Source organism: Odocoileus virginianus, chromosome 26 (assembly GCF_023699985.2).
Source record: "Odocoileus virginianus isolate 20LAN1187 ecotype Illinois chromosome 26, Ovbor_1.2, whole genome shotgun sequence".
Lineage (NCBI taxonomy): Eukaryota > Metazoa > Chordata > Mammalia > Artiodactyla > Cervidae > Odocoileus > Odocoileus virginianus.
In genome coordinates, this window is record NC_069699.1 from 11,151,060 (window position 1) to 11,165,911 (window position 14,852).

General features: G+C 45.1%; 1 protein-coding gene across 5 annotated transcripts in view; it reads left to right on the plus strand.

Moving 5' to 3' along the window:
- The window catches only part of MYRIP (myosin VIIA and Rab interacting protein), a 215,739-nt gene that overhangs the window by 196,900 nt on the left and 3,987 nt on the right, over positions 1–14,852 (plus strand). For all 5 annotated transcript variants that reach the window (XM_020894565.2, XM_020894567.2, XM_020894566.2 and 2 more), the window contains exons 13-16: positions 5,190–5,351; positions 11,857–11,961; positions 12,074–12,134; positions 13,517–13,635. In XM_020894565.2, the coding sequence (XP_020750224.2) occupies positions 5,190–5,351; positions 11,857–11,961; positions 12,074–12,134; positions 13,517–13,635 (447 nt within the window). The remainder of the gene's footprint in view (positions 1–5,189; positions 5,352–11,856; positions 11,962–12,073; positions 12,135–13,516; positions 13,636–14,852) is intronic.

A 14,852-nucleotide genomic window follows, 5' to 3' on the forward strand; every position in this document is an offset into this window, starting at 1 on the left:
TTGGACACGACTGAACAACAACAAATAGGGATTTTAGAATTTCCTTAGTCTCTTAACTTTGACACATCTAACCTGCTGCCTGGCTGTAAAGTCAGCTCTGTCTCACCTAAAGGTGGGAGGAAACTCAGAGCAATGCCAGCCTTCCCTGCACACACACAGTGGAGACTCAGTTTCTCAGACTGAATGCCTGGGGACCTCTGAAGCACAGGGTCCTACTGTACCTTTAGGGGTCTGGCTGGGAGCAGAGAGTTTCAGGAGTGAGTATTGACTCAGGTCTGGGTAAGGTTAAGGGATGCTGCAGTGCCCAGAGAGTAGCAGTAGGAGGAAGTAGCCACCGCCCCCAGGCCATTATAGCCCAGGGAGAGTGGGAGCCTGGAATAGCATCCCCTAGTGGAAGCTGTTGCCACAGAATCCGGGAAGGAAAGGGGATGGGGGGAGGCTCTAACTTCTTTCTCCTCCTGCCTTTGATCTTCTCATTGGCTAAACCCATCCCTGCCAGCGAGGGATCCTTGATGGTAAAGTCCGTATAGGTCAGCCTCACAGAGAACAGAACAGAGCAGAGAAGAATGGAAAATGGATCTAGGGATCAACAGAGAATAACCAGCTTGACCATTCTCAAACCTGTGGTGTGAATGGGGGAATCCACCGTGGCCACCTTGTGGGATTATGCAGGGTTGTGAGGGGGCAGGATGAGTGGGCTCCCTCACCACTATACCCCCATCTAAAGATCTTCTGCTGACAGAGACCACCTGGAGTACCCCATAATTCCCAGGCACAGAGCCAGTGGAGGAACAGTCTCAACTTCCTTTTTAGTTCAGTTCAGTCGCTCAGTCATGTCGGACTCTTTGTGACCCCATGGACTGCAGCACGCCAGGCTTCCTTGTCCATCAGCAACTCTCGGAGCTTGCTCAAACTCATGTCCATTGAGTCGGTGATGCCATCCAACCATCTCATCCTCTGTCGTCCTCTTCTCCTCCTGCCTTCAATCTTTCCCAGCATCAGGGGCTTTTCCAATGAAGTCAGTTCTTCGCATCAGATAGCCAAAGTGTTGGAGCTTCAGCTTCAGCATCAGTCCTTCCAGTCACTATTCAGGGTTGATTTCCTTTAGAATTGACTGGCTTGATCTCCTTGCTGTCCAAGGACTCTCAAGAGTATTCTCCAACACCACAGTTCAAAAGCATCAATTCTTTGGCACTCAGCTTTCTTTATAGTCCAACTCTCACATCCATACATGACCACTGGAAAAACCATAGCTTTGACTAGACGGACCTTTGTCGGCAAAGTAATGTCTCTGCTTTTTAATATGCTGTCTAGGTTGGCCATAGCTTTTCTTCCAAGGAGCAACCATCTTTTAATTTCATGGCTACAGTCACCATGTGCAGTGATTCTGGACACCAAGAAAATAGTCTGTCACTGTTTCCATTGTTTCCCCATCTATTTGCCATGAAGTGATGGGACTGGGTGCCATGATCTTAGTTTTTTACTTCTGCCCTAAAACTTTCGCCGATACCAAATACTCTGTGGGATGCAATTGGTGGTAGCAGGCACAGTGCGACAGCCACGGGGGCACCCACCTCTGCCCCACAATCCAAGACCAGGCAGAGGAGGTTGATCTTCCTTCTCAAAGCCCTTGTACAGCCTCCACAGCACAGGTGAGGTAGAACTTCTGGAAGTGATCATAGCTCTCTGCTCTCAGAGAAAAAGAAAAGAAATGCTATCTGTTACTGTCTAACCTTAGTCTCCTAAAGTGTATTTCATGGAAGTCAAGTCCAACAAGATGCTCTAAGATCAAACAAGCTTGAGAAACCCATAAACTCTTTCTAGGAAAACTGAGATACATGTTAGCACATTAAAGTCTCTGAGAAGTTCTACAATAAGAAATCTGTTTAATGTTCTGTATCCTAGGGGCTTTGACCATAATGTCCTTCCTTAATGAAACACTTATTCTCATCCACTGAAATGTTTAAGAAAGGCTTGTTGAACCAGGAGCCAGTCAGTGGGGACACAGGCACCAGTAACTAGAATTTGGAGGGGACACAGATTACTCAGATGTGGTAACCATAGTTCTTGCCAAAAGTGCACCGTAATTAAGCAAGCAATAACAAGTTAACAGTTTTCAAATGGGTTATTTTTAAGACTAGAATAACATTTTCATTATATAGCATGTTAATTCTTGTTATTTCAGCCTGCCACAGAGCCAGTATCATGTCCATCTATAACCACGGTAACTCTGGTAGCTTTATGCCAAAGTTTGAAATGTAAATTGTAATAACATTCCAATTGAGATTAAGTATCATGGTAATCATAGATTGGACTTCTCCGGTGGCACAGCAGTAGAGAATCCACCTGCAATGCAGGAGATGTGGGAAACAGGGGATCGATCCCTGGGTTAGGAAGATCCCCTAGAGGGGGAATTGGCGACCCACTCCAGTATCCTTGCCTGGGAAATCCCAAGGACAGAGGAGCCTGGTGGGTTCCAGCTCATGGGGTCCCAAAGAGCTGGACGTGACTGAGCACACCGTCGCAGGGCAGGGTGGGTAAAGGCATGAACTCTGGCACCAGCCCTCTGGCTCGATAAATACCTGTCATGATCATCGTCAGCATCACCACCATCGTCGCCCTCCCCTAATCCTTCAGGCGCCACCCCCTTGCCTATAAGTTCCTGCAGAATGGGTGTCAGTGCCAAACCTCTGAACCGCCCCCCACCACGCTAGTGCCGGGAAAGCAGGCTTTCAGGGGACACAGAGTCAAAGATGAACATTCTGGCCTTGCTAAGGACTTGCAGCGATTTCATACTGCTTTGTCTTGGCAGAGAAAATAAGGAATGTTAGTGGATGACTATGTTGGCAAGAGAACAACAAGATGCTATTAAGTTGATATGGCCATAGTGTATAATGACATTTAGTTTTCCATATTCCTGGAAATATCAAGGTTATGAGACCTTATGTCAAGTCACGTTTAACCACGGACACACTTAAATTATTCATTTTATTTAAATCATAATTACAAATTTTGGTTCACTGTGCAAAGCTCTGTTTACGTTTTGAATGATCATATCAAAATAAATTCACCATTTTGGGTGTGGGTACCAAAAATACAATATCCAAACTCAAACTGTCATGGCCATCTCTCTGATCTTTCTCCTCTCTCCCCCTCCCTCCTCCTCCTCTTCCTCTTCTCCTACTTCTTCTTTCCTCTCTCTCTGTCTTTATTTTTTCTCCCTTTCTGAAGATAATTTTTCAACCTCACAGCTTTTTCTCCCCTCAAATAGCTTTGAAGTAGCCATCATTTTCTTCATCGGACAAAAATAAAAGTTTTTCTTATTTTGAAGATAAAGAATATATGGCTATATTAAACTGTGAAGATCTTTTAGAAACAGAAGTTCTCTAATACTTGCATGTGATAAAGAAATAGAACACTAAGGGCAAACTGAAATAGGGCGATGGCCAGCGGACATTCGATGTATGACCCCTGTGTGACCGATGAATCACCCGAAGTGATTCCAGACGTGGCAGTCACTGCTGGAAGCTCCCACAGCCCAGCTAGTTGTATCTGGTGATGCACAATCGAATTTGCTTTCATCACACCTGCACTTGCTTTTGTTCCACACTGGAAAGTTTTGTAAAATTGCCAGTTTTCACGCAGATGTATGCATCATGCCAAGGAATTGACCGAGTTGGAGTATCTCAGGGGCCTTTGCCCTCCTCGTCAACACTCAGCATCACTCACTGCAAGTCATCTATGTGCACGGCTCTTGCAAATATAACTGTTATATTTTTTTTTTTGAGGTTATAACTGTTATATTTTTACCTCAAGTTAAAAGAACTGTTAACGTAGGGGCAGTGCATATCATTCAGATCAACTCAAAATGATTGCGATTACATGTTTAGAGCTTTATATACATTGATTAAACCTTATGTATCTCTCTTTAATTAATTACCTTCTCTAGATACATCTGGTTCCTGTGTTTCATCCCATTGTTAATTAGGCTGAAGGAGCATTTGTTTTATTCACCCTGTCTGGCATCCCCTCAGCCTGAATTATTCCAATGGCCTCAATTATTCCAGAGCATTTGTTTCATTCACCCTGTCTGACATCCCTCGGCCTGAATTATTCCAATGGCCTCAATTATTCCAGAAAGATTCACTTTCTGTTTGCCCACATTTTTGTTTTTTGACCTCGCCACATGGTACGCAGGCTTCAGGATCTTAGATCCCTGGCCTGGAATCAAGCCCGTGCCCCCTGCAGTGGAAGGTTGGAGTCCTAACCACTGGACCACCAGGAATTTCCTTGTTTGCCACTTTTATGAGAATCACATTATAAACCCATAAGCCAAAGTAATTTTTCTTTTAATTTTCCCTCAAATTACTTCTATCTTATTTTCTTTTTAATTTTCAGTGAAAGTGAAAGTGGAAGTCCCTCAGTCGTGTTTGACTTTTTGTGACCCCATGGACTATAAAATCCATGGAATTCTCCAGGCCAGAATACTGGAATGGGCAGCCTTTCCCTTCTCCAGGGGATCGTCCCAACCCAGGGATCAAACCCAGGTCTCCGGCATTGCAGGCGGATTCTTTACTAGCTGTCTTACATTAAACAGATTTTACATGCTTCTCAACATCATACTATTTTCTCAGAAATAAAGTATTACAAATTTCAGATTCCTTTTCATTCCCTTAACCTGATTCAAGAAAGCTAATAGTACCTGTTCAGAGATAATTCACTCAAAATTTGTAATTGTTTTAAATTAATTTCACCTCTTTCATGTTCTCTGAATTTCTCCCAATTACTAAATGCCAACTAAAATTTTTGTTGGAAAAACTACATCATGAGTTTTTCTCCTTGTTTCCTCTGTCTTGATACTATGGTTGTTATAGCTGCTGGACAAATTCACCATTTATGTAGCTTATCTCATGTATTTTAATACTATGTTATCATATTTTTAGAATTTGCAAACTATATTTTCTTGCAGGAAAGGTTGGGGGAAGAGGGTGTGTGGCTGACAGTGAGGGGGTGGCAAGACCTTATGTTACCACTTGAATGTAAAGAATGTAAATGGGGGATTCCCTGTCTCTTTTTCCCAATGTCGAGTCTAATTCTTTCTCACTCCCCTGAATTATAGCATCCCCTGAAAGGGCCCCCCCAGTCCCGGGTCCACAGACCTGAGCTCAAAGGCCATGCCTCCTCTGCAGGTGTACCTGGCGGCAGGCACCGTGTACGGACTCGAAGGCCAGCTGAGTGAGCTAGAGGACGCCGCCCGATGCATCCACAGTGGCACAGATGAGACTGAACTGGCAGATCTGGAGGACCAGGTGGCCACGGCAGCAGCCCAGGTCCACCACGCTGAGATCCAGGTAAGAACTCTCCTCTCTGCCCCAAAAGAGGGGGTACCTCATCTCCCACAAGAGTCGTCTCTAAGCCTTTGTGTCTGTCCGTTCCTGCCATCCCCAGCAGACTTCATGGACATGGTCCTCCCAGGATGCCACCAAATCCTCCTTTTTAAAGTGCAGCCTTCCCTGAAGAAGGAAATGGCAACCCACTCCAGTATTCTTGCCTGGAAAAGTCCATGGACAGAGGAGCCTGGTGGGCTGCAGTCCATGGGGTTACATGACTGAGCATGTGTGCACGAGGGTGGAGGGAGGTGGGTTGGTAGCAATAAAGTGGTAGAACTAAAAAAATAAATAAATAAATAAATAAAGGGCAGCCCTCTTCTCCCCCAATTATAGCCTTGATAATATATGTCTTCCAAACCTACGCCATCTTCCTCTTTGACAAATTCTCTGATCCTTGCTATAGACGTTCCCACTCCACCCCAAGACCAACCTCCTTAACCTTTATCACGCTGTTGATTACCTATTTAATGCCAGTGTTCCCCATGATAGATTGAAAGTTTCTTGAGAACAGGACTCTAGCTGTCTAGCTTAACACCGTAAGTCCAGTGCCTAATGTAACACCTGACAAAGGTTTGGGGCCCAATAACATAGAGAGGAATAAACGAATGAAAAATGAAGTGTAAAATTCTTAGACCAGTACTTTGTATGATTTTCAATGTGGCTGTTTTAGAACTAATTACTATATTATCTGTAACTTTCTGAAGATGCTTGTTTGCAGTTTCCATGGATAACCTCTTAACCTCTGATTCTGGATCAGAATCGCCTGTGGACTAAGTAACTGATTCTCAGACTGGGGTCTGTGGACATATGCATATTCAGGGATCCACGAAACATGCTGGTCTCTGCAGCATAAGCTCAGTGTAGATCCCTGGTTCACTGATATTTCTGTAGACCCTGCATCTCAAAACTTGCATCCTTTGGAGAATGGGCATCAGTAGAAAACATCTCTGGACAGAGAAGATGACAGTGTTGGGTGATAATTATTTTTAAATAAATATTTCTATTTTAAAGAGTCAAAAATCACAATGTCACGCCAGTGTATGTTCCTCGGTTCTTTGTCTCGTCACAACAAAAATTTGGAGTGACGGACATTAAAGCCCCTTGGCGGGTCACAGCTCTCAGAGGACAGACCATGTTATAGCTCTCAGGTCTCAAACGGACCGTGTTATAGCTCTTAAATAAATCAGTGTTACAGCTCAGTGTTACAGCTCTATTTATTTAGATAATAGCAGGAAAATCCATCTTTGAGGCGTGAGGGCACGTCGATCAAAAGATGCGAAGAGAAGATTGCCCCATCGCGCGGGAGAGAGAGGGAGGGAGCAAAAGGGGAGAAGGCGGCTTTGGCTCCTTTTTATATGTTTCTCTGTCCCTGGGCCTGCCTTATGTAAATTGGGCTTAGGCGAGAGCGTTGTTTGTTTTACCTGAGGTTCTCACTCCAGTCCTCGGACCTTCTTTTGTTCTATTTTCGCGGGCTTTCCCTTCCAGGTCTTTAAGCCACCACCATTTTGGACTCTTTTTCCCTATTCTAACTACCTAACAACAACAACTGCTGATACCATTAAGCACTCTCGAGAATGGGAGGGCACCAGTTCTGTGCTAGGAATGGCCTGGGAATGGGCTTACCACATATGACCCTATTGACTGTTTATTACCAGCAAGAATGGCTGAAGAGCAACTCTCCCCAAATAAAAATCATTTCCCACAAAAGCCCCTCAATATTTAATCAATTTATAGTCAGTATCATATAAAATAGAATCAAATCATTTGTTTTCTGGGGGTGTATTTTGCAGCAAATATTTCTCAAATGGCTTGGCAGGAAGTAATATTGTTTATGGATGACTGGGAGGGTTTTATTGGATAATTAGTTATTTGTGCTTCCAATTTTTTCTAGGCTTAAATTACTGGAGCCACATTCTATGGCAGAAAATCCTGGCATCCAAAATATCTATTTTCCATGTGTTTGAATGCGCCCTGTTGTTGTTTAGCAGCTCAGTTTTTCCCAACTCTTAACGACCCCATGGATTATAGCCTGCCAGGCTCCTCTGTCCGCGGGGCTTTCCATGCAAGAATACTGGAGTGGGTTGCTATTTCCTTCTCCAAGGGATCTTTCCAACCCAGGGATCAAACCCGCATCTCCTGCATTGGCAGGCAGATTCTTTACCACTGAGCCACCAGGGAAGTCCCTTAAATGTGCCTATTAATTCTTTTTTGTTAAATATTACAATAACGTCATCAGTAATGTCACCAGTGAGCTTACTTTGGGCCAGGAGTTGGGTTTAACCTTTGAATTCATTATTGTATATAATTCTCTCAGCAAACCCACTGGATGGGTATTATTATTTTCCCCTTTATATACCTGGAGGAAATGAGGCTCAGAATGGTTAAACTGAACTAAAATGCTAGAAAGTGATGAAGCCAGGAATTTAAGCCAAGTCCTTCTGACTTCACAGTCCACATTCTTTACCAGTCTATGCTGTGTGGTTTCCTGGAAAAAAAAAAAAAAAATGCTGGTCCTGCCCTCAGGTATATCCGCTTGCATAAGAGTCTTTATTTGCATAGGAGGTTGTCAGCCCTGCCACCATCTTTACGAGTCTTCTCAATGTGGGAACCTCTATTAGCATGGAGACTCTCCTTGTCCTGCAGGTCCTGCCAGAGAAGGATGCCTCATTCCTTGTTGTCTGTCCTTGTGCAGAGCAGAGTCTCACAGGAGAGGTCACAGAGGGTGCCCTGCGGGGTGGTAGGAGGGTCCGCGTGAAGGGTAGATGTGCTGAATTATGTTCTTAGATTAGGTCAGATTCCAGGGATGCTTTCACCTTGGAGTTAACCTTTGGGACAGGCTTGCCGGGTGCTCAAGCAGACTGCAGGACAGTCCACGGGGCAGCGTGCTAAGAACAGCTGTCCACTGTGTCCTGCAGGGTCACCTCTGTGAGCATTCCTGGGAAAAGTCTCTCTTAACTCTTAATATCAGGAAAAGCTGTTCTGCTAAATACTTGGTCTTTATCTGTGAACATGGAATCCTACACTGATCTTTTTGCTTTGGCTCCCAGAAAACTCAGAACTGAACTGGTCACCCCCCTCTATTAAGAGTGAGGGTAAGGGTCCCTGGATATTCGGTCTTAGGAATTAATGGAACACAATAAGACAAAATGATAGATAGACAGGCAGATAGATAGATAAAATGCAGGGAAAACCAACCCTAAGCAATCTCCTTTCCTCTTTCTTCATCCTTTTCCCGTTTACTAAAGCAGGAAAAATTAACCCTTCTTATTCCAGAGCCTGGCAGACAGCAAATTAGGAGATCAGCAGCTTGCTGTATTCAAGGGGAGGAGCCCTCTGAGCAGAGCTCTCTGAGCAAATCCCTCCATCAAAACTGCTTCCAGGAGAGAGTGTGGGCATCTCACTCACACCAGTTGCTAATGACTGATAAGAGCAATCTCAGTTCAGTTCAGTTCAGTCACTCATTCGTGTCGGACTCTTTGTGACCCCATGAACCGCAGCACACCAGGCCTCCCTGTCCATCGCCAACTCCTGGAGTCTACCCAAACCCATGTCCATCGAGTCTGTGATGCCATCCAACCATCTCATCCTCTGTCATCTCCTTCTCCTCCTGCCCTCAATCTTTCCCAGCATCAGGGTCTTTTCAAACAAGTCAGCTCTTCGCATCAGGTGGCCAAAGTATTGGAGTTTCAGCCTCAACTTCAGTCCTTCCAATGAACACCCAGGACTGACCTCCTTTAGGATGGACTGGTTGGATCTCCTTGCAGTCCAAGGGACTCTTAAGAGTCTTCTCCAATACCACAGTTCAAAAGCATCAATTCTTCGGTGCTCAGCTTTCTTTATAGTCCAACTCTCACATCCATACATGACCACTGGAAAAACCATAGCCTTGACTAGATGGACCTTTGTTGGCAAAGTAATGTCTCTGCTTTTTAGTATGCTATCTAGGTTGGTCATAACTTTCCTTCCATGGAGTAAGCATCTTTTAATTTCATGGCTGCAGTCACCATCTGCAGTGATTTTGGAGTCCCCAAAAATAAAGTTAGCCATTGTTTCCACTGTTTCCCCATCTATTTGCCGTGAAGTGATGGGACCAGATGCCATGATCTTAGTTTTCTGAATGCTGAGCTTTAAGCCAACTTTTTCACTCTCCTCTTTCACTTTCATCAAGAGGCTCTGTTGGTCTCTAAACCAAGGGAATGCCCTCCTCGGTGTGAAATTTAAGGAATCAGAATAGGAAGGCATCTGGGGGTCAGGGAGGGACAAGGACTGCACAGTGGCCCCTGCTGGGGACTGGCTGCTGGGCAGCTTCACTAGAGTTCTTTCACCAGCTGCACAGTCCTGGCCTTTACCTGCCTCCTCCTCCTTCTCTGAGAAAGACTGCCAGGATAGGGGAAGCATCTCCCATTATTTGCTGCCCTTTCAGACCTTCTCTCTGCATTTCCTAGAACAGCTGTCCCCATGGGCTTCATCCAAAGAAGCCCTCAATGACAGTGGAATTAGAATTTGTCTTGCGCAGCACGAAATAGCTTAGGGACAGGAGAGGCAATGGGTTTTCCAGGTGGCTCATATGGTAGAATCTGCTTGCAATGCAAGAGACCCAGGTTCAATCCCTGGGTCGGGAAGATCCCCTGGAGATCTTCAGTACCTACCTCAGTACCCACTCCAGTATTCTTTTTTTCTTAATTAATTAATTTATTTTAATTGGAGAATCATTACTTTACAGTATTGTGGTGGTTTTTGCCACACATCGACATGAATCAGCCATGGGTGCACATGTGTCCCCCCATCCTGAACCCCTCTCCCACCTCCTTCCCCAGCCCATCCCTCAGGCTTGTCCCAGAGCACCAGCTTTGAGTGCCCTGCTTCATGCATCCAACTTGCACTGGTCATCCATTTCACATATGGTAATATACATGTTTCAATGCTATTCTCTCAAATCATCCCACCCTCGCCTTCTCCCACAGAGTCCAAAAGTCTGTTCTTTACATCTCTGTCTCTTTTGCTGCCTTGCATATAGAATCATCATTACTGACTTTCTAAATTCCATATATATGTGTTAATATACTGTATTGGTGTTTCTCTTTCTGACCTACTTCACTCTGTATAATAGGCTCCAGTTTCATCCACCTCATTAGAATTGACTCAAATGCATTCTTTTTTATAGCTGAGTAACATTCCATTGTGTATATGTACCACAACTTCCTTATCCATTTGTCTGCTGATGGACCTCTAGGTTACTTCCATGTCCTAGCTATCACTCCAGTACTCTTGCCTAGAGAATTCTATGGAGAGAGGAGCCTGGCGGGGTACAGTCCCTGGGGTCACAAAGAGTCGGACATGACTGAGCAACTGACACAGGGAAGGCAGTGAAGACGTCGGGGTGGAGGGCACACACACTGGGCTGGGCCCGCTTTCAGGTCTCCAGTCTGATGCCCCAGCACACTCAGGCTGCGTCATCGCAGTGAAATGGCTGTGGCCCCAGCCTCCTCCCTCAGCTCTGCCAGCATCCTCCTGCCTCCTCCAGGGTTCCCCATGCCAGGTCTTGGCAAGGCGCTCAAGGATGGGACAGCATGGTGAAGGCATGGGCACTGGCATTAATTCTGAGCTCTGCTGTGAGATGTTCGGTGCGTCATTCATCCCTCTGAGCCACAGTTTCCTCGTCTGTAAAACCAAGAGAACGGTGCCTGCATCACAGGACTGTGACCGAAGCATGAGTGAGTTCACATATTTAAAGCGCTCAGCATTGTGATGGCACATAAGTGATACCCTTTTCTAAGAGCAGGGACCGTGTTTTCTTCACCCCTGGGGACATGGACGGACGGGAATTCTTTCCTGGCACTGAGTGGACACCTGTTCTCCGTATCTACCTTAAGACATTGCTGGAGAAGAAACCTGAGCTCCTTCTGACCTTACGATGTTATAGTGAAGGAAACCGATGCCCAGAGACTGGAGGGAGTTTCTCAAAGCCACTTGGCCTCTTCATAGAGGAAACGGACTTGAACCAAATGCTGCTGGGCCTCCCACCTAAGACCTGGTGGTGTGATTTTGGACTCTGGGAGTCATGGAAGAAGGAAGGCGGATCTCCAGCTCCTACTTGCCTTTCAAAACTCACAGCATGTTGCCTCCCAGGGAAACCTTCCTTGACCCCACCCCACCCCTATGCTGAGCCCGGTGGCCCTGGACCAGGGTTCCCATCATGCCCCAGGCTTCCATTTATCCCTCAGGGACCTCTGACTGGGGTGACATGCTCGAGAGCTAGCAACTGGAAAATTATATTTACAAAGAGGGAGCCGTGGCTTATTTTCTTCACTACAGTACCAGGTGGAGACGTGCCTGGTGGAAGTTGAATGAATGAATGAGCATATGTCAAAGCAGATTTGTTTTCCATAGGTTCATAACACTGTTAATAAAGATTCTCTCCTCCTGGACTTTGTGCTTACTGATTCTGTCTTTCTGTTGCATTAAGATTTCTGATATTGAGAGCCGGATTTCAGCCCTGACCCATGCAGGGTTGAACATAGCACCCTGTGGGCGCCTCACCAGAAAACGAACCCAGAAGCAAAGGAACCAGGTGAGTCCGCCCCTCGCTCCGTCTGCTGGAAAACCGCATGACCTGGAAAATGCAGAAGCTAAAACCCCTGTGGCTCCACAACGGCGTGCTGATGCCTGTGTCCTGTCTGCAGGTACAAACCATAGACACATCGAGGCAGCAGAGGAGGAAACTGCCTGCTCCGCCCGTGAAAGGTATGCTTCCATCAGACCACAGAGCCGCCCACAAATCAAGCCTGACCCACTCACCTAGAGTAACTCAGAGCTCTGAGTTTGAGGACCAGATCTAATGGGGTGTTCTCACCCAGAATTACCCTTGTGGAGAGTCTGTCTTGATTTGGATTCCTCCAAGAGGCAGACCCTGGGACAAGGATGTGATATGGGAGATAACTCCAAGAAACACGGATATGGGAAGAGAGAAATGATTCAGGAAAGGAAATTAAGCCAATACGGTGTACTTTGATTAGTATTAATAGTTTGCTTCTTTGTGCAAATGATACTTAAACCCTGATGGGGACTTCTGGGAGACAGTATTAACCGTACCTCACACTTTCCTGCTCAAAGAATTAGGAAGATGAGGTTTTTCAACTCTCATCTTTGCTTGAAGGTTATTTTGATAAGGAACATTAACTCCCTGTTACTTCTGATCCGCCCCATCACTCATGGGCTAAGAGAGAGTGGTGGTGCCTGCAGCAGAATGCTGTCAGAGTGGGCTGGGATGGTGACTGTCAGGGAGGTGTGAGCACACGCCGAAAGTATCTAACTCAGGGCCCAACTTAGAGGGATTCCAGTAATGCCAGTCCCATCACCCTTATCTACTGGTCGTTTTCAACCATCTCCCTGGATTCAGAAGCCACAGAGTGAGGATGCCAAACTAGAAGTTTAGACCTACAAAGTAAAAGAGTAGAAAGTCAGTGGATACATGTTTGAGTTCTGGCTTCACCCTTCATTGTTCAGCAAACGTTTACTGAATGCCTACTTTATATTCCACGGAGCCCTAAACAATTAAAATATACTGCAAATCCATAAACTCTTATTTTGAAACCCTTGGGTCTATATGTGTTTCAGAATCATTTGTACCTTAGAAAGGTAATGTGGTATGTGTGCTGTGTACTTCCTGACAGCCCCCTCCCCGTGGTGATAAACACATCAGTAACTCTGCAGCTAAGAATGAGAATGCTCATGCTCTGCGGGTGGGACAAGGACCTGCAACGGCCACTTGTCAGCTTACGTCAGGTTTTGCCATTAGGCAGTTTTGACTCCAAAGTCATAAAGATTTGCCTTTTTTTTTTTGAGCCTTTTATATTTCAGAATTGCAAATAAGAGTTAGTAGACTGTATTGGATTCTCTCCAAGCTACGTTTTTGCCAGAAAGCCACCAATGGATGATGCCTTGGTTTATTTGATCTACCCCAAAATAAAAAAACAGAACAAAGCATTTCCACAGTCAGACCTGTGGACCCAGAATGAGACGCCAAGTCTAGAACAAAAATCTGGGTAAACTGGACAGCTGCTCTTTCTTCCTTAACCATCAGTCCAGCTTCCAGATGATACTTATGCCTATGTGTTTCCTTTTAGCTGAAAAAATTGAGGCATCTTCAACAACCACCATTAAAACATTTAACCGCAACTTCATTCTCCAAGACTCCTCAACAAACGGGACTAAAGAAAGGAATAGCACCCCCAAGGATTTGATAGTAAGTCATCTCTGTCTTAATGCCAGTTACTTTCACTATTGATGGCACCTCCAATCTGCAGCCATTCTTTCTGTAGATCCCCAGTCAGAACTTCCTGCATGGTCTGTTGGTCAAGTGACAGGGTTCCTTATGTTTCTAAACTTCTAGGTATGTGGATACATTCTCTCAGCTCTATCTCCAACTCCTTTTAGGAACCAGGTTTAATATAATAGAAATAAAAATATGTAGACAGAATGTAAGGTCTGATTGAGGTGTGCAAGTTTTTATTCTGTTTTTGGTTCATATTCATTCTTCCTTAAATTTCTTGTTAGCCATTAATTACTTGTTTTTCTGAAGGAAAAAAAAAAGTCAGCAGCTGCCCATAAATGTGGCAAAGGAAGGGATAACGGATAATTTGCATAAACCTGGAGATCATGTAAGAGGGCTAAGGGATTATTACCCTAACACCAACATGTGCTTCAGAATTTTGTAAATGCTCGATGCTGCTTACATGGGAGGTAAAGATCCAGCTGAACTGCCTCAGGGACACTGATAATGCTGAGGGAGCAGAAGACGGCTGGTGACAAGCCTGAAGCACAGGCAGACCTATTTGGTTGCCTTTTATGCGTCACCTGTTGCTCCGGTCCCATTCCTCCCCCTGCACTGTCCCTGTGTCGTGAGCGCACAAACACCAGGATATGGCATAATGGAGGGCATGCTCTTCTGAATTACAAGTTACTGCATCTCTTAGGCACCATATGGCAACAGTGCTGCCCACCGCCTTTGCTTCACTGGCGACCATTACCCCGACCTTCCAAAGTCCAATTACCTGGCTACTGGCCATTACTGCAAAGACCTAAAAATATGCATTATTACTCTAAAAGGGCAGACCACTAGGGCCAGGGGAGGAATCTGTTATAAATAAGACAATTAAAAATAAATTACCTTAGGGGAAAGCTGGAGGGCGGGGAAGAGGGATAAATTAGGAGTTTGAGATTAACATATACACACTAGTATATACAAAATAGACAATCAAGAAGGACCTACTGTATAGCACAGGGAACTGTACTCCACTTATAAGGGAAAAGAATCTGAAAAAAAAAAAAATATATATATATATACATACACCTGGGCTGCCCAGATGATGCTAAGTGGTAAAGAACCCACCTGCCAATGCAGGAGACATGACTCGGGTTCAGTCCCTGGGCCGGGAAGATCTGCTGGAGGAGGGCATGGCA